Below are 20,373 nucleotides of genomic sequence, written 5' to 3' on the forward strand. Positions count from 1 at the left end.
TAAGGTTATGGTTATTAAAAGAGAATACAAGGTAGGAACAAAATGTCAGCAGCAAAATGGGTAACCAGGATGAGCACAAGTTGGAGTCATTAGTAGTCAGGGTATTGCCTAATATTGGTGAGGTGCTCCTTAAATTTCTTCTGCTAAAATGTTAGATTTTTTTCCTGGAGGCTAGAACTATCCTACACTTGCATATGGGAGGCAAGCAAATTTAACTTTTAGAAAGAATGGCATGCAAATGGTAAGAATCAGGTAAGGCATTTAATACTAAAAACTCAGTTATTCAATCAAGTTAAACAGAATAATCCTAAATTCTTTAAATGTTTATGTAGTGCAGTTTGCAATATACTGAATCACTGATCCTTGGATCTTAGGGCATTATATCAATTTATATATATACAATCAATCAATCCATATATGGTCAATTTTTCATAAAAAAGTAATTGTTATTAACCACAGAAATAAGCACTCAAATAGAAACCACATGTAGTTACTGTATTCTTAATTTTGGAGACTTTAATGACTTTGAAATATTAATTTATGTATTTATTTATCCTTCACTTCACAAACATTTATTATAAAGTACCATTCAGAAGCCAGTATGTTTGGAAATAAATAATGAGCTGGCTCTCACCTGTAATCCCAGCACTTTGGGAGGCCGAGGCAGGCCAGTCACGAGGTCAGGAGATCGAGACCATCCTGGCTAACATGGTGAAACCCCATCTCTATGAAAAATATAAACAATTACCCAGGCGTGGTGGTGGGCGCCTGTAGTCCCAGCTACTCGGGAGGCTGAGGCAGGAGAATGGCGTGAACCTGAGAGGGAGAGCTGGCAGTGAGCCGAGATCGTGCCACTGCACTCCAGCCTCGGCAACAGAGTGAGACTCCATCTCTAATAATAATAATAATAATAATAATAATAATGAGCTGTATACCTGTAAGAAAGATGGAGTATTCCAGAGTGAAAAAGCCATGCACTTCAGAATTAGGAATTATATACCATCACATAACATATAGATTACAAAAGTAATACAAGAAGGATTTGCAAATGAAGTAATGTATTCTTTCACACTGAATCTAAGATTTGTATATATAATTATATAAATAATTATATCCAATTAGAAAGGTTAAAAAAGGCAAATATAACAGTTATTTTAAAATCCCAGGGACTGTGTATATACGTGTTTATTAAAGAAGCTGTCAAAATTAACCTTTTAGAATTGTAACTGAATGCAAGTCCAGCTGCTCACTGCTCGAGGGCCAGAATACAAGAAGCAAAGTGTAGTGAAAGGAAAGCAACTTCATTCAAATGCTAGCAGTTGGGAAATGGTCAGGTTCTTGCCTCCAAAAGACCATTTCAAATGTTAGTCTTGGGAGAAGGGGTTTAAAAGGGAGAGACTTGGTATGGAAACCAGCAGGAGAAACGCAGGGTGCAGGTCTGAATATCTTGTTCCAAAGGCTATCTTGAGTCACCGTCCACCTGGAGTGCTGGCTGGACCATCTCGGTTGTGGCTGGGTTGTAGATTATCTGTCCTGAGGCAATCTCCTTGTTGGGGAGAATTCCGCAGCTGGGCCTCCTTGCCTGGCTTGTTATAAAATTAGACCCTGGAATTTCTTAACAAGCATGCAGTTAGATAAGTGTGTATGGTGCAAGGGACTGTCTGCTGGGAAACAGGGAAGCAGAGTTTCGAAGTACATTTCAAGGCTTTATCTCAAGGCTAAGAAAAAATATTTCTACAATCTGTTTCAAGGTTACATCTTAAGACTTGAGAGGAAAAAAAGGGAAAAAAAAGGTTTAAAATGAATTTCAAAGTTAAAATACTTGGTTACAAAATTAAATAAAATGCATTCACATGGGAACATCATCTTCGATATACGCACAAACACATATGCACATAAATTTTCACTGCTATTGATGTTTACTATCTACTCATTTAGTATAAACGCTTGTTTCAAGAAAGATTAAGTGTTAAAAATCATAACTTTATCTGAGAGATGAATGGGTTAAGGCTAATTAAGTACTTCATTAAAGAAAGAGAACATACTAAAGTATTAATTATATTTAAAGCCTCAAACAATATACTTAAATTATGTGCTGAGCAGTTTTTTTTAAATGAGTAAGTTACAAGGCTTGTTTAGAGTAAAAAATAAGAGTGTTTTATCTATCGAAATCAAATTTTGCTAAGGCAGTTTCTAAAAATGATGAGCCAAGAGGCTGTTATATATTTTAGCAAATGTTATATTTATGAAACAATAACAATGCCAATTTATGTTCTTTTCTGTGCTTAAGTACTAGATATAATGTCATGTAGGTCAGATGAAGGATATTTATATTTAAAGGGTTCTGGCATCTCACTGGTTCTCAGTATAGATAGAAAGATGTTAACTAATTCTAGACTTTTAAAATTAATTCAGGGATAACCAACCATACAACAACTATTGAGTTTATAATTTCCAATTCAGCAGAGAAAAAAAATAATAAACCTAATAATTGGAAATTGACTAAATGTCTTCATAAAGACAGAGATTTGTGGAATTCAATTTTTTAAAAAGTTCAACTATATAGTTGCTTTTTATAAGGAGTATAACTAAAATGTAAGGACATGAAACTCAGCTGCCCACCTGAGCTGCTCATTCCCAGCACATGGCCAGTGAGGACATAGCGAGTGACGAGGAACACATGGTCATCCATGAGGAGGGGGTGATGATGTCATTGCTGATGACGGCTTTAGCACCACTGACACTGATCTCAAGTTCAAGGAGTGGGTGACCGGCTGAGAGTGGGGACAGCTCTGGGGAGGAGCCAGAGGGCAACAAGGGCTTTGGTGGGAAGGTATTTGCACCTGTCATTTTTTCCTCCTTTACTCCTGCCGCCCCTTGCTGGATCCTGAGCCCCCAGGGTCCCCCGATCCACCTGCAGTTTTTGGCAAAGTCTATGGTCCCACCCCGTCCTCCTCCTACACATACTCGGATGCTTCCTCCTCAACCCTGGCACCCACCTCCTTCTTACTGGGCCCAGGAGCCCTCAAGCCCAGGAGTCTGGTCAGGGCAGCAGAGCGGGCCCCCTACGGCCCCTACCCCTGGGGATGGGGGCCCAGGGACGCCTTCCAAGGCGACCTGTTTCCTCCCAATGGATCCTGCCACCTTCTGGTGCAAGAGACCTGAAAGTGTGGGCGACCTGGAGCTACCAGGCCCCTCAGTCATTGCGGTCCCTCCCAACACTAAGGCTTTCCTAGGCAGGAGCTGGGCTGAGCCACCCAGGGGGCAGAGCCTGAAGAGGAGAAACTGACTGGGCTTTGGGGGTCAGGGCAGAGGGAACACCACGGACATGGATCCCACACTGGAGGACCCCACCACGCCCAAATGCAAAATGAGAAGATGCTCCAGCTGCAGCCCAAAGCCCAACACCCCCAAGTGTGCCATGTGTGATGGGGACAGCTTCCCCTTTGTCTGTACAGGTGGAGAAGCTGAGGGCAGGCTCAGGGAACCGGAGACCGAGAAGGCGCTGTCCTCTTCACTGCACACGCCCTGGACCAGTGCCGGCCCTGATCATGCAGCTCTTCCAGGCCCACTGCTTCTTCCGGTCCACTAGGCCACAGCCGCCCTCCAGGCCCACTATGCACACATCTTCCCCTCCAAGGTTTGTTCTGCCCCTGCCCTGACTCCCAGCCCTGCGGGGGTCCTGACCCCACCTCACCTGGCTCAGACTCTTGACGCTGCCCTGGCTGCCCCACCACTGCCTCTGCCCGAGAGTCACGTGAGGCTGACAGTAGGGGCAGGGGCAGCAGTGGTGCCAGTTGGGGGACGGTCCAGTGGGAGAAGCCTCAGCCTCGCGGGCTGCTCTGTGGGATTGATGACTACATGATCTTCTGGGCACCTCACGGATCTTCAACTGCAGATGAAATGGATGCTGGTGGTGGGTGCAGGGCCGCTGGGAGCCACTGCATGGGTCCCAGAGGCTGGACTAGGGCAGGTGCCAACTGAAGCTGCTGGGGCAGCATGGGCAGGATGTTCTGCACACAAACCTTGGAGAAGAAGATGTGTGCATAGCGGGTCCACTGCTGCTGCCCCTGCCCTGACTCCCAGCCCTGCCTGACCCCATCTCACCCTGCTCAGGCTCTGGCGCAACCCTGGCTGCCCTGCCACTGCCTCTGCCCCAGAGTTGGGGCCTGGACAGCCTGGCTGGAAGGGGACACCCCAGCCCTGCCTCAACACCTGGGTCCCTCCATAACTACCACAGGCAGGTGGGTGACCCCAAAGAAGATCCCAGGACTCACAGTACCCCCTGAGAACAGGGACAGTATGTGGGGGTAGCAATGGAGGGCAGGATGGTTATCTTCTGCCGGGTAAAGCCATTTAATCCTTTCAGTTTGGGTGGGATGGAATAAGGCCTGCTTCAATTTTTTTTTTTTTTTTGGAGACACAGTCTTGCTCTGTCGCCCAGGCGGGAGTGCAGTGGTGCAATCTTGGCTCACGGCAACCTCTTCCTGCCAGGTTCATGCCACTCTCCTGCCTCAGCCTTCCGGGTAGCTGGGATTACAGGTGCACGCTACCACATCCGGCTAATTTTTGTATTTTTAGTACAGACAGGGCTTCACCATCTTGGCCAGGCTGATTTTGATCTCCTGACATCGTGATCCGCCTGTCTCCACCTCCCAAAGTGCTGGGATTACAGGCGTGAGCCACCATGCCTGGCCAAGGCCTGCTCCTCTTATATACACCCCCCACCCCTGCAGCTGTGCCAGGGGAAAGCTGGGCAGTTTCCCTCCTCTGAGCCCCTGTACATACCATGAAGTGTGGGACCTTCAGAGCTTTTCACTTTTCGGAAAATAGCTCCTGCTGGGGCTACAAGATGGAGTGTGAAGAGGGCCTTGGGCCACAGGGAGGCACCTGTGGAACAGGGGGAGTTCATGCATCCCTTCTTTCCCCAGAGGGGCTGGACTCAGGTGAGTATGGGGGTGGGGGCTCCTGCACTTTGACACAGGCAGCGGGAGGGTTTTCTCCCCATTCCCTCTGCACTCTCAACTTGAGTTGTACTTTTTAAGAAAGTGATTCACCCTGCCTTTGCCCCCTTCCCCAGAACAGAACACGTTGATCACGGGCGATATTTCTTATTGTGCCAAAAAGTTGCCATGACCGTCATTAAACCTGTTTAACACCAAATAATAAGGAAAATAAAATAAAAAATTCGGGCTTGGGGCAGAAACTCACTCCAAATAAGTTACCTACCAAAATATTTATATAATGGTGGAAATATTCCAAAATTTCATATTTTGGGATTTATACACAAAAGATAAAAAAATTAGAGGCCAAGAGGCTGCCGGAAGGGAAAAACGGGGCCTGGAAAGGCCGTTGTGAGGAATGAGCTGGGCCTAAAGAGGCCACTGGCAGGCGGGAGCTGGGCCTGCCGAAGCGGCCGAAAAGCAGGAGCTTGGGAATGGGGAGGCCGCAGTGAGGCGAGAGCTAGCTGGGCATGGAGAGTCTGCCGTGAGGCCAAGAGCGGGCCCGTGCAGGCCTTTGGGAGGCAGGAGGCCGGGCCTGCAAAGGCCGACTGGAGGTCAAGTTCTGGGCCTGAAGAGGCCGCTGAAAGTCAAAACCAGGGCCTGGGAAGTCCGCCGAGAGCCATGAGCTGGGCTGGGCCGAAAGAGGCCACTGGGAGGCAGGAGGAGCTGGGCCTGGAGAGACTGACTTGAGGAAGTTTTTTTTTCTTTTTAAAAAATTTTTATTTTATAGTGGCAAGAAAATTAGCATGAGGTCTACCCTCAACAAAAATTTAAATGTAAAATACAGTGTTGTTCACTATACGAACAATGTTGGGTAGCAGATGCCTAGAAATTTTTCAATTTGCATAACTGAGATTTTATAACCATTGATCAGCAACTTTCCATTTCCCCTTTCCCTGGCCCTTGAAAACCACCGTTTATTCCATTTTTTTTGACCTAATTGACATTTATAGCATGCTTCATACAACTGCAGAATATACATTCTTTTTTTTTCTTCTTCTTCTTCTTCTTCTTCTTATTATTATACTTTAGGCTCTATGGTACATGTGCGCAACGTGCAGGTAAGTTACATATGTATACATGTGCCATGCTGGTGCGCTGCACCCACCAACTCGTCATCTAGCTTTAGGTATATCTCCCAATGCTATCCATCCACTCTCCCCCCACTCCACAACAGTCCCCAAAGTGTGATGTTCCCCTTCCTGTGTCCATGTGTTCTCATTGTTCAATTCCCACCTATGAGTGAGAATATGCGGTGTTTGGTTTTTTGTTCTTGTGATAGTTTACTGAGAATGATGATTTCCAATTTCATCCATGTCCCTACAAAGGACGTGAACTCATCATTTTTTATGGCTGCATAGTATTCCATGGTGTATATGTGCCGCATTTTCTTAATCCAGTCTACCATTGTTGGACATTTGGGTTGCTTCCAAGTCTTTGCTATTGTGAATAATGCCGCAATAAATATACGTGTGCATGTGTCTTTATAGCAGCATGATTTATAGTCCTTTGGGTATATACCCAGTAATGGGATGGCTGGGTCAAATGGAATTTCTAGTTCTAGATCCCTGAGGAATCGCCACACTGACTTCCACAAGGGTTGAACTAGTTTACAGTCCCACCAACAGTGTAAAAGTGTTCCCATTTCTCCACATCCTCTCCAGCACCTGTTGTTTCCTGACTTTTTAATGATTGCCATTCTAACTGGTGTGAGATGGTATCTCATTGTGGTTTTGATTTGCATTTCTCTGATGGCCAGTGATGGTGAGCATTTTTTCATGTGTTTTTTGGCTGCATAAATGTCTTCTTTTGAGAAGTGTCTGTTCATGTCCTTCGCCCACTTTTTGATGGGGTTGTTTGTTTTTTTCTGGTAAATCTGTTGGAGTTCATGGTAGATTCTGGATATTAGCCCTTTGTCAGATGAGTAGGTTGTGAAAATTTTCTCCCATTTTGTAGGTTGCCTGTTCACTCTGATGGTAGTTTCCTTTGCTGTGCAGAAGCTCTTTAGTTTAATTAGATCCCATTTGTCAATTTTGGCTTTTGTTGCCATTGCTTTTGGTGTTTTAGACATGAAGTCCTTGCCCATGCCTATGTCCTGAATGGTATTGCCTAGGTTTTCTTCTAGGGTTTTTATGGTTTTAGGTCTAACATTTAAGTCTTTAATCCATCTTGAATTGATTTTTGTATAAGGTGTAAGGAAGGGATCCAGTTTCAGCTTTCTACATATGGCTAGCCAGTTTTCCCAGCACCATTTATTAAATAGGGAATCCTTTCCCCATTTCGTGTTTTTGTCAGGTTTGTCAAAGATCAGATAGTTGTAGATATGTGGCATTATTTCTGACGGCTCTGTTCTGTTCCATTGATCTATATCTCTGTTTTGGTACCAGTACCATGCTGTTTTGGTTACTGTAGCCTTGTAGTATAGTTTGAAGTCAGGTAGCGTGATGCCTCCAGCTTTGTTCTTTTGGCTTAGGATTGACTTGGTGATGCGGGCTCTTTTTTGGTTCCATATGAACTATAAAGTAGTTGTTTCCAATTCTGTGAAGAAAGTCATTGGTAACTTGATGGGGATGGCATTGAATCTGTAAATTACCTTGGGAAGGATGGCCATTTTCATGATATTGATTCTTCCTACCCATAAGCATGGAATATTCTTCCATTTGTTTGTATCCTCTTTTATTTCCTTGAGCAGTGGTTTGTAGTTCTCCTTGAAGAGGTCCTTCATGTCCCTTGTAAGTTGGATTCCTAGGTATTTTATTCTCTTTGAAGCAATTGTGAATGGGAGTTCACTCATGATTTGGCTCTCTGTTTGTCTGTTATTGATGTATAAGAATGCTTGTGATTTTTGTACATTGATTTTGTATCCTGAGACTTTGCTGAAGTTGCTTATCAGCTTAAGGAGATTTTGGGCTGAGACAATGGGGTTTTCTAGATATATTATCATGTCATCTGCAAACAGGGACAATTTGACTTCCTCTTTTCCTAATTGAATACCCTTGATTTCCTTCTCTTGCCTAATTGCCCTGGCCAGCACTTCCAAAACTATGTTGAATAGAAGTGGTGAGAGAGGGCATCCCTGTCTTGTGCCAGTTTTCAAAGGGAATGCTTCCAGTTTTTGCCCATTCAGTATGATATTGGCTGTGGGTTTGTCATAAATAGCTCTTATTATTTTGAGATACGACCCATCAATAGCTAATTTATTGAGAGTTTTTAGCATGAAGGGTTGTTGAATTTTGTCAAAGGCCTTTTCTGCATCTATTGAGATAATCATGTGGTTTTTGACTTCGGTTCTGTTTATATGCTGGATTACATTTATTGATTTGCGTATATTGAACCAGCCTTGCATGCCACGGATGAAGCCCACTTGATCATGGTGGATAAGCTTTTTGATGTGCTGCTGGATTCTGTTTGCCAGTATTTTATTGAGGATTTTTGCATCAATGTTCATCAAGGATATTGGTCTAAAATTCTCTTTTTTTGTTGTGTCTCTGCCAGGCTTTGGTATCAGGATGATGCTGGCCTCATAAAATGAATTAGGGGAAGAGCCTCGCTCTTTTGCCCAGGCTGGAGTGCAGTGGCGCTATCTCGGCTCACTGCAAGCTCCGCCTCCCGGGTTCACGCCATTCTCCTGCCTCAGCCTCCCTAGTAGCTGGGACTACAGGCGCCCGCTACCGCACCCGGCTAATTTTTTGTATTTTTAGTAGAAACGGGGTTTCACCATTTTAGCCGGGATGGTCTCGATCTCCTGACCTCATGAAACGCCCGCCTCGACCTCCCAAAGTGCTGGGATTACAGGCGTGAGCCACCACGACCGGCCTTGACTTGAGGAAGTTTTGCACCTGGAGAGGCTGCCGAGAGGACAGAGCTGGGCCCGGGCAGGCTGACTTGCGGCTCTTCCAGGCCCACTTCCAGGCCAACTTGAGGATGACTTGTGCCTGCAGAGGCTGCCGGGAGGCCGGAGCTGGCCCTGGAGAGACCGACTCAAGGGCAGTCTGGGCCTGCAGAGGCCGCCAGGAGGAAGAGCTGGGCCTGGAGAGGCCGACTGGAGGAAGTCCAGTGCCTGGAGCGGATGCAAAGGAGCAAACGCTAGGCCGCGAAATGCCACCGTGACGTCCCAGCTTGGCGTCCGGGAGGTAGGAGCTGGGCCTGCTGAGGCCGCCCCAAGGTGGGAGCCTGGCCCGAGGAGGCCACGGCGCCAGGCAACAGGTGGGCCTGGAGGGCCCACTGTGAGGTAGAGGCCGGGCCTGTAGAGGCCAACGGCAGGCAGGAGCTGGCACCAGAGGGGCCCTCATTGAGGACGCGTTGCGCCTGGAGAGGCCGCCGGGAGGCCAGAGCTGGGCCTGGAGAGGCCGACTTCAGGACGATTTGGGCCTGCAGAGGCCGCTGGGAGGCCCAAGCTGGGCCTAGAGGAGCCCACCAACAGGACGCCGTTTGGGGCCTGGAGACGGTTTCGGAGGGCAGGAGCTGAGCCTGGCGAGGCCACCGTGAGGCCTGAGCTGGGCCTGGGGAGCTTGGCTTCAGGAAGTTGTGGGCCTACCAGGGCCGCCGGGAGCTGGGCGGGAGCTGAGTCCAAAGAGGTTGTTGGGAGGCCGGAATCGGGCCTGGAGACGCAGCCGGGAGGAAGAACTGGGCCCAGAGAGGATGCCGGGAGGCTGCAAGTGGGTCTGGAGAGGCCGACTTGAGGAGGCCCAGCCTCTGCCTCCCTCATGGTGGCCTCTGCAGGCCCAGCTGTTCCTCCTGGCTGCGTCTCCCAGCCCAGCTCCTGACTCCCAGCAAGCAAGCTCTTTTGGCTCAGCTCCTGCTGGCGTTTGTAGGCCCCGAAGTTTCTGCAGCCAAGCTCTTCAGGCCCACGTCCTGCCTCCCGGTGGCCTGTACAGGCCCAGCTCTGGCTGGAGAAGAGCCTCTGCAGGCCCCGCTGTTGCCTCCCAGGGGCCTCTTCAGACCCAGCTGTCGCCCCATGGCAGCCTCCCGGGACCAAGTCCCTGCCTGCCTCCTGGCGGCCCGCGTGCAGCCCAGCTCCTCCCTCACGGTGGCCTGTTCAGGCCCAACTCATGCCTCTGGCACCCTGCCTAGAGGCGTGAGCCCCTGCCTCACACTGCCCTCTCTCACGCTGAGAGAGGTCCTCCATCACGCTGGCCTGTTGAGGCCCAGCTCATGACTCTGGTGGCCTCTCCAGGCCCAGCCCCTGCCTCGCCGAGGCCCTCCAGAGGCCAAGCTCATGCGTCACGGCGGCCTCTCCCGGCCTGGTGTTTGCTCCCTTGCATGCGCTCCAGACCCTGCACTTCCTCCAGTCGGCCTCTCCAGGCCCAGCTCTTCCTCCCAGCCGCCTCTACAGGCCCAAGTCGTCCTCAAGTTGGCCACCCCGGGCCTGCAGAGGCCGCCGGGAGGCAGGACAGGCCGACTTGATGACAGTCTGGGCCTGCAGAGGCTGCCAGGAGGCAGGACAGGCCGACTTGATGACAGTCTGGGCCTGTAGAGGCTGCCGGGAGGAAGAGCTGGGCCTGGAGAGGCCGACTGGAGGAAGTGCAGGGCCTGGAGCACTTGCAAAGGAGCAAAGGCCAGGCTGGGAGAGGCCGCCGTGACGTATGAGCTTGGCCTCCGGAGGGCCTCCGCGAGGCAGGAGCTGGGCCTGCGGAGGCCGTCCCGAGGCGGGAGCCTGGCCCAAGGAGGCCACGGCGAGGCAAGAGATGGGCCTGGAGGGCCCACTGTTGAGGTAGAGGCTGGGCCTCTAGAAGCCGCCAGCCAACAGGCAGGGGCTGGGCCTGGAGAGGCCACCAGAGTCATGAGCTGGGCCTCAACAAGCTAGCGTGAGGGAGGACCTCTGTCAGCGTGAGAGAGGTCCTCTGAGAGGGGTCCTCTCTCACGCTGAGAGAGGTCCTTTCTCACGCTGAAAGAGGTCCTCTCTCACGCTGAGAGAGGTCCTCTGACAGGTCCTCTCTCACGCTGAGGTCCTCTTTCACACTGAGAAGTCCTACCGTGAGAGAGGACCTCTCTCAGCGTGAAAGAGGCCAGTGTGAGGCAGGGGCTCACGCCTCTGGGCAGGGTGCCAGAGGCATGAGTTGGGCCTCAACAGGCCAGCGTGAGAGAGGCCCTCTGAGAGGGGTCCTCTCTCAGACTGAGAGGTCCTCTTAGAGGGGTCCTCTCTCACGCTGAGAGAGGTCCTCTGAGAGGGGTCCTCTCTCACGCTGAGAGAGGTCCTCTGAGAGGGGTCCTCTCTCACGCTGAGAGAGGTCCCTTCTCACGCTGAAAGAGGTCCTCTCTCACACTGAGAGGTCCTCTAACATATCCTCTCTCACACTGAGAGAGGCCAGTGTGAGGCAGGGGCTCATGCCTCTGGGCAGGGTGCCAGAGACATGAATTGGGCCTCAACAGGCCAGCGTGAGGGAGGACCTCTCTCAGCGTGAGAGAGATCCTCTGAGAGGGGTCCTCTCTCAGCGTGAGAGGTCCTCTGAGAGGGCACTCTCTCACGCTGAGAGAGGTCCTCTCACAGGTCCTCTCTCACGCTGAGATCCTCTCTCACACTGAGAGAAGTCCTAGCGTGAGAGAGGCCAGTGTGAGGCAGGGGCTCACGCCTCTGGGCAGGGTGCCAGAGGCATGAGTTGGGCCTCAACAGGCCAGCGTGAGAGAGGCCCTCTGAGAGGGGTCCTCTCTCAGACTGAGAGGTCCTCTTAGAGGGGTCCTCTCTCACGCTGAGAGAGGTCCTCTGAGAGGGGTCCTCTCTCACGCTGAGAGAGGTCCCTTCTCACGCTGAAAGAGGTCCTCTCTCACACTGAGAGGTCCTCTAACATATCCTCTCTCACACTGAGAGAGGCCAGTGTGAGGCAGGGGCCCACGCCTCTGGGCAGGGTGCCAGAGACATGAATTGGGCCTCAACAGGCCAGCGTGAGGGAGGACCTCTCTCAGCGTGAGAGACATCCTCTGAGAGGGGTCCTCTCTCAGCGTGAGAGGTCCTCTGAGAGGGCACTCTCTCACGCTGAGAGAGGTCCTCTCACAGGTCCTCTCTCACGCTGAGAGAGGTCCTCTCACAGGTCCTCTCTCACGCTGAGATCCTCTCTCACACTGAGAGAAGTCCTAGCGTGAGAGAGGCCAGTGTGAGGCAGGGGCTCACGCCTCTGGGCAGGGTGCCAAAAGCATGAGTTGGGCCTCAACAGGCCACCATGAGGGAGGAGCTGGGCCGCTCGCAGGCTGCCGGGAGGCAGGCAGGGAGTTGGCCCCGGGAGGCCGCCGTGGGTCGAGAGCCAGGCCTGGAGAGGCCCCTGGGAGGCAAGAGCGGGGCCTGCAGAGGCTGTTCTCCAGCCAGGATTGGGCCAGTTCAGGCACCAGGAGGCAGGAGGTGGGCCTGAAGAGCTTGGCTGGAGAAAGTTCGGGGCCTACAAAGGCCAGCGGAAGCTGGGCAGGAGCTGAGCCAAAAGAGCTTGCTTGCTGGGAGGCCGGAGCTGGGCCTGGAGAGGCCGACTTCAGGATGACTTGGGCCTGCAGAGGTTGCCGGGAGGCCCAAGCTGGGCCAGGAGGAGCCCACCGACCCGACGCCGTTTGGAGCCTGGAGACGCCGTCGGAGGGCAGGAGCTGAGCCTGGAGAGGCCACCGTGAGGCCTGAGCTGGGCCTGGGGAGCTTGGCTTCAGGAAGTTGTGGGCCTACCAGGGCCGCCGGGAGCTGGGCGGGAGCTGAGTCCAAAGAGGTTGTTGGGAGGCCGGAATTGGGCCTGGAGACGCAGCCGGGAGGAAGAACTGGGCCCAGAGAGGATGCCGGGAGGCTGCAAGTGGGTCTGGAGAGGCCGACTTGAGGAGGCCCAGCCTCTGCCTCCCTCATGGTGGCCTCTGCAGGCCCAGCTGTTCCTCCTGGCTGCGTCTCCCAGCCCAGCTCCTGACTCCCAGCAAGCAAGCTCTTTTGGCTCAGCTCCTGCTGGCGTTTGTAGGCCCCGAAGTTTCTGCAGCCAAGCTCTTCAGGCCCACGTCCTGCCTCCCGGTGGCCTGTACAGGCCCAGCTCTGGCTGGAGAAGAGCCTCTGCAGGCCCCGCTGTTGCCTCCCAGGGGCCTCTTCAGACCCAGCTGTCGCCCCACGGCGGCCTCCCGGGACCAAGTCCCTGCCTGCCTCCTGGCAGCCCGCGTGCAACCCAGCTCCTCCCTCATGGTGGCCTGTTCAGGCCCAACTCATGCCTCTGGCACCCTGCCTAGAGGCGTGAGCCCCTGCCTCACACTGCCCTCTCTCACGCTGAGAGAGGTCCTCCATCACGCTGGCCTGTTGAGGCCCAGCTCATGACTCTGGTGGCCTCTCCAGGCCCAGCCCTTGCCTCGCCGAGGCCCTCCAGAGGCCAAGCTCATGCGTCACGGCGGCCTCTCCCGGCCTGGTGTTTGCTCCCTTGCATGCGCTCCAGACCCTGCACTTCCTCCAGTCGGCCTCTCCAGGCCCAGCTCTTCCTCCCAGCCGCCTCTACAGGCCCAAGTCGTCCTCAAGTTGGCCACCCCGGGCCTGCAGAGGCCGCCGGGAGGCAGCACAGGCCGACTTGATGACAGTCTGGGCCTGCAGAGGCTGCCAGGAGGCAGGACAGGCCGACTTGATGACAGTCTGGGCCTGTAGAGGCTGCCGGGAGGAAGAGCTGGGCCTGGAGAGGCCGACTGGAGGAAGTGCAGGGCCTGGAGCACTTGCAAAGGAGCAAACGCCAGGCTGGGAGAGGCCGCCGTGACGTATGAGCTTGGCCTCCGGAGGGCCTCCGCGAGGCAGGAGCTGGGCCTGCGGAGGCCGTCCCGAGGCGGGAGCCTGGCCCAAGGAGGCCACGGCGAGGCAAGAGATGGGCCTGGAGGGCCCACTGTTGAGGTAGAGGCTGGGCCTCTAGAAGCCGCCAGCCAACAGGCAGGGGCTGGGCCTGGAGAGGCCACCAGAGTCATGAGCTGGGCCTCAACAAGCTAGCGTGAGGGAGGACCTCTGTCAGCGTGAGAGAGGTCCTCTGAGAGGGGTCCTCTCTCACGCTGAGAGAGGTCCTTTCTCACGCTGAAAGAGGTCCTCTCTCACGCTGAGAGAGGTCCTCTGACAGGTCCTCTCTCACGCTGAGGTCCTCTTTCACACTGAGAAGTCCTACCGTGAGAGAGGACCTCTCTCAGCGTGAAAGAGGCCAGTGTGAGGCAGGGGCTCACGCCTCTGGGCAGGGTGCCAGAGGCATGAGTTGGGCCTCAACAGGCCAGCGTGAGAGAGGCCCTCTGAGAGGGGTCCTCTCTCACACTGAGAGGTCCTCTTAGAGGGGTCCTCTCTCACGCTGAGAGAGGTCCTCTGAGAGGGGTCCTCTCTCACGCTGAGAGAGGTCCTCTGAGAGGGGTCCTCTCTCACGCTGAGAGAGGTCCCTTCTCACGCTGAAAGAGGTCCTCTCTCACACTGAGAGGTCCTCTAACATATCCTCTCTCACACTGAGAGAGGCCAGTGTGAGGCAGGGGCTCATGCCTCTGGGCAGGGTGCCAGAGACATGAATTGGGCCTCAACAGGCCAGCGTGAGGGAGGACCTCTCTCAGCGTGAGAGAGATCCTCTGAGAGGGGTCCTCTCTCAGCGTGAGAGGTCCTCTGAGAGGGCACTCTCTCACGCTGAGAGAGGTCCTCTCACAGGTCCTCTCTCACGCTGAGATCCTCTCTCACACTGAGAGAAGTCCTAGCGTGAGAGAGGCCAGTGTGAGGCAGGGGCTCATGCCTCTGGGCAGGGTGCCAGAGGCATGAGTTGGGCCTCAACAGGCCAGCGTGAGAGAGGCCCTCTGAGAGGGGTCCTCTCTCAGACTGAGAGGTCCTCTTAGAGGGGTCCTCTCTCACGCTGAGAGAGGTCCTCTGAGAGGGGTCCTCTCTCACGCTGAGAGAGGTCCTCTGAGAGGGGTCCTCTCTCACGCTGAGAGAGGTCCCTTCTCACGCTGAAAGAGGTCCTCTCTCACACTGAGAGGTCCTCTAACATATCCTCTCTCACACTGAGAGAGGCCAGTGTGAGGCAGGGGCCCACGCCTCTGGGCAGGGTGCCAGAGACATGAATTGGGCCTCAACAGGCCAGCGTGAGGGAGGACCTCTCTCAGCGTGAGAGACATCCTCTGAGAGGGGTCCTCTCTCAGCGTGAGAGGTCCTCTGAGAGGGCACTCTCTCACGCTGAGAGAGGTCCTCTCACAGGTCCTCTCTCACGCTGAGAGAGGTCCTCTCACAGGTCCTCTCTCACGCTGAGATCCTCTCTCACACTGAGAGAAGTCCTAGCGTGAGAGAGGCCAGTGTGAGGCAGGGGCTCACGCCTCTGGGCAGGGTGCCAAAAGCATGAGTTGGGCCTCAACAGGCCACCATGAGGGAGGAGCTGGGCCGCTCGCAGGCTGCCGGGAGGCAGGCAGGGAGTTGGCCCCGGGAGGCCGCCGTGGGTCGAGAGCCAGGCCTGGAGAGGCCCCTGGGAGGCAAGAGCGGGGCCTGCAGAGGCTGTTCTCCAGCCAGGATTGGGCCAGTTCAGGCACCAGGAGGCAGGAGGTGGGCCTGAAGAGCTTGGCTGGAGAAAGTTCGGGGCCTACAAAGGCCAGCGGAAGCTGGGCAGGAGCTGAGCCAAAAGAGCTTGCTTGCTGGGAGGCCGGAGCTGGGCCTGGAGAGGCCGACTTCAGGATGACTTGGGCCTGCAGAGGTTGCCGGGAGGCCCAAGCTGGGCCAGGAGGAGCCCACCGACCCGACGCCGTTTGGAGCCTGGAGACGCCGTCGGAGGGCAGGAGCTGAGCCTGGAGAGGCCACCGTGAGGCCTGAGCTGGGCCTGGGGAGCTTGGCTTCAGGAAGTTGTGGGCCTACCAGGGCCGCCGGGAGCTGGGCGGGAGCTGAGTCCAAAGAGGTTGTTGGGAGGCCGGAATTGGGCCTGGAGACGCAGCCGGGAGGAAGAACTGGGCCCAGAGAGGATGCCGGGAGGCTGCAAGTGGGTCTGGAGAGGCCGACTTGAGGAGGCCCAGCCTCTGCCTCCCTCATGGTGGCCTCTGCAGGCCCAGCTGTTCCTCCTGGCTGCGTCTCCCAGCCCAGCTCCTGACTCCCGGCAAGCAAGCTCTTTTGGCTCAGCTCCTGCTGGCGTTTGTAGGCCCCGAAGTTTCTGCAGCCAAGCTCTTCAGGCCCACGTCCTGCCTCCCGGTGGCCTGTACAGGCCCAGCTCTGGCTGGAGAAGAGCCTCTGCAGGCCCCGCTGTTGCCTCCCAGGGGCCTCTTCAGACCCAGCTGTCACCCCACGGCGGCCTCCCGGGACCAAGTCCCTGCCTGCCTCCTGGCAGCCCGCGTGCAACCCAGCTCCTCCCTCACGGTGGCCTGTTCAGGCCCAACTCATGCCTCTGGCACCCTGCCTAGAGGCGTGAGCCCCTGCCTCACACTGCCCTCTCTCACGCTGAGAGAGGTCCTCCATCACGCTGGCCTGTTGAGGCCCAGCTCATGACTCTGGTGGCCTCTCCAGGCCCAGCCCCTGCCTCGCCGAGGCCCTCCAGAGGCCAAGCTCATGCGTCACGGCGGCCTCTCCCGGCCTGGTGTTTGCTCCCTTGCATGCGCTCCAGACCCTGCACTTCCTCCAGTCGGCCTCTCCAGGCCCAGCTCTTCCTCCCAGCCGCCTCTACAGGCCCAAGTCGTCCTCAAGTTGGCCACCCCGGGCCTGCAGAGGCCGCCGGGAGGCAGCACAGGCCGACTTGATGACAGTCTGGGCCTGCAGAGGCTGCCAGGAGGCAGGACAGGCCGACTTGATGACAGTCTGGGCCTGTAGAGGCTGCCGGGAGGAAGAGCTGGGCCTGGAGAGGCCGACTGGAGGAAGTGCAGGGCCTGGAGCACTTGCAAAGGAGCAAACGCCAGGCTGGGAGAGGCCGCCGTGGCGTATGAGCTTGGCCTCCGGAGGGCCTCCGCGAGGCAGGAGCTGGGCCTGCGGAGGCCGTCCCGAGGCGGGAGCCTGGCCCAAGGAGGCCACGGCGAGGCAAGAGATGGGCCTGGAGGGCCCACTGTTGAGGTAGAGGCTGGGCCTCTAGAAGCCGCCAGCCAACAGGCAGGGACTGGGCCTGGAGAGGCCACCAGAGTCATGAGCTGGGCCTCAACAAGCTAGCGTGAGGGAGGACCTCTCTCAGCGTGAGAGATGCCAGTGTGAGGCAGGGGCTCACGCCTCTGGGCAGGGTGCCAGAGGCATGAGTTGCGCCTCAACAGGCCAGCGTGAGAGAGGCCCTCTGAGAGGGGTCCTCTCTCACGCTGAGAGGTCCTCTGAGAGGGGTCCTCTCTCATGCTGAGAGAGGTCCTCTGAGAGGGGTCCTCTCTCACACTGAGAGAGGTCCCTTCTCACGCTGAAAGAGGTCCTCTCTCACGCTGAGAGGTCCTCTAACATGTCCTCTCTCACGCTGAGAGAGGTAGTCTCTCACGCTGAGAGAAGTCCTAGCGTGAGAGAGGACCTCAGCGTGAGCGAGGCCAGTGTGTGGCAGGGGCTCTCGCCTCTGGGCAGGGTGCCAGAGGCATGAATTGGGCCTCAACAGGCCAGCGTGAGGGAGGTCCTCTGAGAGGGGTCCTCTCTCACACTGAGAGAGGTCCTCTCACAGGTCCTCTCTCACGCTGAGGTCCTCTCTCACGCTGAGGTCCTCTCTCACGCTGAGAGAAGTCCTTGCGTGAGAGAGGACCTCTCTCACTGTAAGAGAGGCCAGTGTGAGGCAGGGGCTCACGCCTCTGGGCAGGGTGCCAGAGGCATGAATTGGGCCTCAACAGGCCAGCGTGAGAGAGGCCCTCTGAGAGGGGTCCTCTCTCACGCTGAGAGGTCCTCTTAGAGGGGTCCTCTCTCACGCTGAGAGAGGTCCTCTGAGAGGGGTCCTCTCTCACGCTGAGAGAGGTCCTCTGAGAGGGGTCCTCTCTCACGTTGAGAGAGGTCCATTCTCACGCTGAAAGAGGTCCTCTCTCACGCTGAGAGGTCCTATAACATGTCCTCTCTCACGCTGAGAGAAGTCCTAGCATGAGAGAGAACCTCAGCGTCAGAGAGGCCAGTGTGAAGCAGGGGCTCACGCCTCTAGGCAGGGTGCCAGAGGCATGAATTGGGCCTCAACAGGCCAGCGTGAGATAGGACCTCTCTCAGTGTGAGAGAGGTCCTCTGAGAGGGGTCCTCTCTCAGCGTGAGACAGGTCCTCTCTCAGCGTGAGAGAGGTCCTCTCTCAGCGTGAGAGAGGTCCTCTGAGAGGGTCCTCTCTCACGCTGAGAGGGGTCCTCTCACCCTGAGAGAGGTCCTCTCACAGGTCCTCTCTCACGCTGAGAGAAGTCCTAGCGTGAGAGAGGACCTCTCTCAGCGTGAGAGAGGCCAGTGTGAGGCAGGGGCTCACGCCTATGGGCAGGGTGCCAAAGGCATGAGTTGGGCCTCAACAGGCCACCATGAGGGAGGAGCTGGGCCGCTCGCAGGCTGCCGGGAGGCAGGCAGGGAGTTGGCCCCGGGAGGCTGCCGTGGGTCGAGAGCCGGGCCTGGAGAGGCCCCTGGGAGGCAAGAGCGGGGCCTGCAGAGGCTGTTCTTCTGCCAGAACTGGGCCAGTTCAGGCACCGGGAGGCAGGAGGTGGGCCTGAAGAGCTTGGCTGGAGAAAGTTCGGGGCCTACAAAGGCCAGCGGGAGCTGGGCAGGAGCTGAGCCAAAAGAGCTTGCTTGCTGGGAGGCCGGAGCTGGGCCTGGAGAGGCCGACTTCAGGACGACCTGGGCCTGCAGAGGTTGCCGGGAGGCCCAAGCTGGGCCAGGAGGAGCCCACCGACCGGACGCCGTTTGGAGCCTGGAGACGCCGTCGGAGGGCAGGAGCTGAGCCTGGAGAGGCCACCGTGAGGCCTGAGCTGGGCCTGGGGAGCTTGGCTTCAGGAAGTTGTGGGCCTACCAGGGCCACCGGGAGCTGGGCGGGAGCTGAGTCCAAAGAGTTGTTGGGAGGCCGGAGTCGGGCCTGGAGACGCAGCCGGGAGGAAGAACTGGGCCTAGAGAGGACGCCAGGAGGCCGCAAGTGGGTCTGGAGAGGCCAACTTGAGGAGGTTCTGGGCCCGCAGAGGCCGCCGGAAGGGAAAAACTGGGCCTGGAAAGGCCATTGTGAGGAATGAGCCCCATGGGCCTGAAGAGGCCACTGGCAGGCGGGAGCTGGGCCTGCCGAAGCGGCTGAGAGGCAGGAGCTTTGGACTGGGGAGGCCGCAGTGAGGCGAGGGCTAGATGGGCGTGGATAGTCTGCTGTGAGGCAGAGGCTGGGCCTGTGTAGGCCTTCGAGAGGCAGGAGGCCGGGCCTGGAGAGGCTGACTGGAGGTCAAATTCGGGCCTGCAGAGGCCGCCAAAAGTCAAAAGTGGGGCCTGGGAAGGCCACCAGGAGGCATGAGCTGGGCTGGGCTGAAAGAGGCCACTGGGAGGCAGGAGGAGCTGGGTCTGGAGAGGCTGACTCGAGGAACTTTTGCACCCGGAGAGGCCGCCAAGAGGCTGGAGCTGGGCCTGGGGAGGCCGACTTGAGGACGACCTGGGCCTGCAGAGGCCGCCGGGAAGCAGGAGCTGACCCTGGATAGGCCGACTTGACAACAGTCTGGGCCTGCAGAGGCCACTGGGAGGAAAAGCGGGGCCTGGAGAGGCCCACTTGAGGAAGTTCTGGTTCTGGAGATGCTGCCAAAAGGCAAAAGCTGGGCCAGAATGGCCACTGTGAGGCATAAGTTTGCCCTAGAGAGGCCATTGAGGTAGGAGTGGGGCCTGTAGAGGCTGCTGAAAGGCAGGAGCTTGGCCTAGGGGGTTGCGGTGAGGCACATGCTGGGCTGGGAAAATGTGCTGTGAGGCAGAGGTTGAGCCTGTAGATGCTGACGGAAGGCACGAGTTGGGTCTGGAATGGCAGACTTGAGAAAGTTCTCGGTCTAGAGAAGGTGCTGGGATGCAGGAGCTGGGCCTGGAGAGGCCACCAAGGCACGAGCTGTGCCTAAAGAGGCCAATGTTAGGCAGGAGCTGTGCCTCGAGAGGCCGACTTGAGGAAGTTTCGGGCATGGACAGCCTGTCGAGGGGCAGGAGCTGGGCCTGGACAGGTCACGGTGAGGTATGAGCTGGGCCTAATGAGATTAGTGTGAAGCAGGATCTGGGCCTGTTGAGGCTGCTGGGAGGCAGGTAGGACCTTGTTTGGGGAAGGCTTCTGTGAGGCAAAAACTGGGCCTGGAGAGGCCATTGTCACGCAGGAGCTGGGCCTGTCCAGGCCATTGGGAGGCAAAAGGTGGGCCTGGAAAGCTTGACTTGAGGCAGTTTTGGGCCTACAAAGGCCACTAGGAGCTGGGCAGGAGCTGAGCCAAAAGAGGTTGTTCTGAGGCAGGAGTTGGACCTCCAGACACAGTCAGAAGAAAGAGCACGGCCTGTAGAGGCCATCTGGGGGCAGCAGCTGGGCCTGGAGATGCCAACGAAAGGCAGGAGCTGGGCCTT

General features: G+C 55.8%; 3 protein-coding genes and 1 pseudogene across 3 annotated transcripts; all 4 read right to left on the minus strand.

The window, feature by feature from the left end:
• Positions 1–12,315: 12,315 nt before the first annotated feature.
• Positions 12,316–13,325, minus strand: LOC129032995 (putative uncharacterized protein FLJ44672). The gene is made up of 2 exons (XM_054480886.2): positions 13,295–13,325; positions 12,316–13,139 (listed from the first exon to the last, which is right to left on the minus strand). The coding sequence occupies exons 1-2, from the start codon at positions 13,323–13,325 to the stop codon at positions 12,316–12,318; spliced, it is 855 nt and encodes a 284-aa protein (XP_054336861.1).
• A 1,920-nt stretch (positions 13,326–15,245) lies between these two features.
• Positions 15,246–17,856, minus strand: LOC129032762 (putative uncharacterized protein FLJ46235; annotated as a pseudogene).
• Positions 17,857–18,499: 643 nt separating this feature from the next.
• Positions 18,500–19,237, minus strand: LOC134737568 (putative uncharacterized protein FLJ44672; the record flags this gene model as incomplete). Its single annotated transcript, XM_063661428.1, has 1 exon — positions 18,500–19,237. A coding segment is annotated over one exon (738 nt), but the record flags the coding sequence as incomplete, so codon positions are not given.
• Positions 19,234–19,885, minus strand: LOC134739105 (putative uncharacterized protein FLJ44672). The gene has a single exon (XM_063661387.1). The coding sequence runs from the start codon at positions 19,646–19,648 to the stop codon at positions 19,238–19,240; it is 411 nt and encodes a 136-aa protein (XP_063517457.1). The 5' UTR covers positions 19,649–19,885; the 3' UTR covers positions 19,234–19,237.
• Positions 19,886–20,373: the final 488 nt, after the last annotated feature.

The sequence above is a fragment of the Pongo pygmaeus genome, chromosome 2 (assembly GCF_028885625.2).
Source record: "Pongo pygmaeus isolate AG05252 chromosome 2, NHGRI_mPonPyg2-v2.0_pri, whole genome shotgun sequence".
Taxonomy (NCBI): Eukaryota; Metazoa; Chordata; class Mammalia; order Primates; family Hominidae; genus Pongo; species Pongo pygmaeus.

Bases quoted from the DNA above. Each gene is read 5' to 3' on its own strand.
- LOC129032995 (XM_054480886.2), bottom strand. From the start codon at position 13,325: ATGAGCTTGGCCTCTGGAGGGCCTCGGCGAG. The intron at 13,140-13,294 runs GCAAGGGCTGGG...GGGCCTGAACAG, and splicing joins CTCTGGAGGGCCTCGGCGAG to GCCACCATGAGGGAGGAGCT.
- LOC134739105 (XM_063661387.1), bottom strand. From the start codon at position 19,648: ATGGCCTCTCTAGGGCAAACTTATGCCTCACAGTGGCCATTCTGGCCC.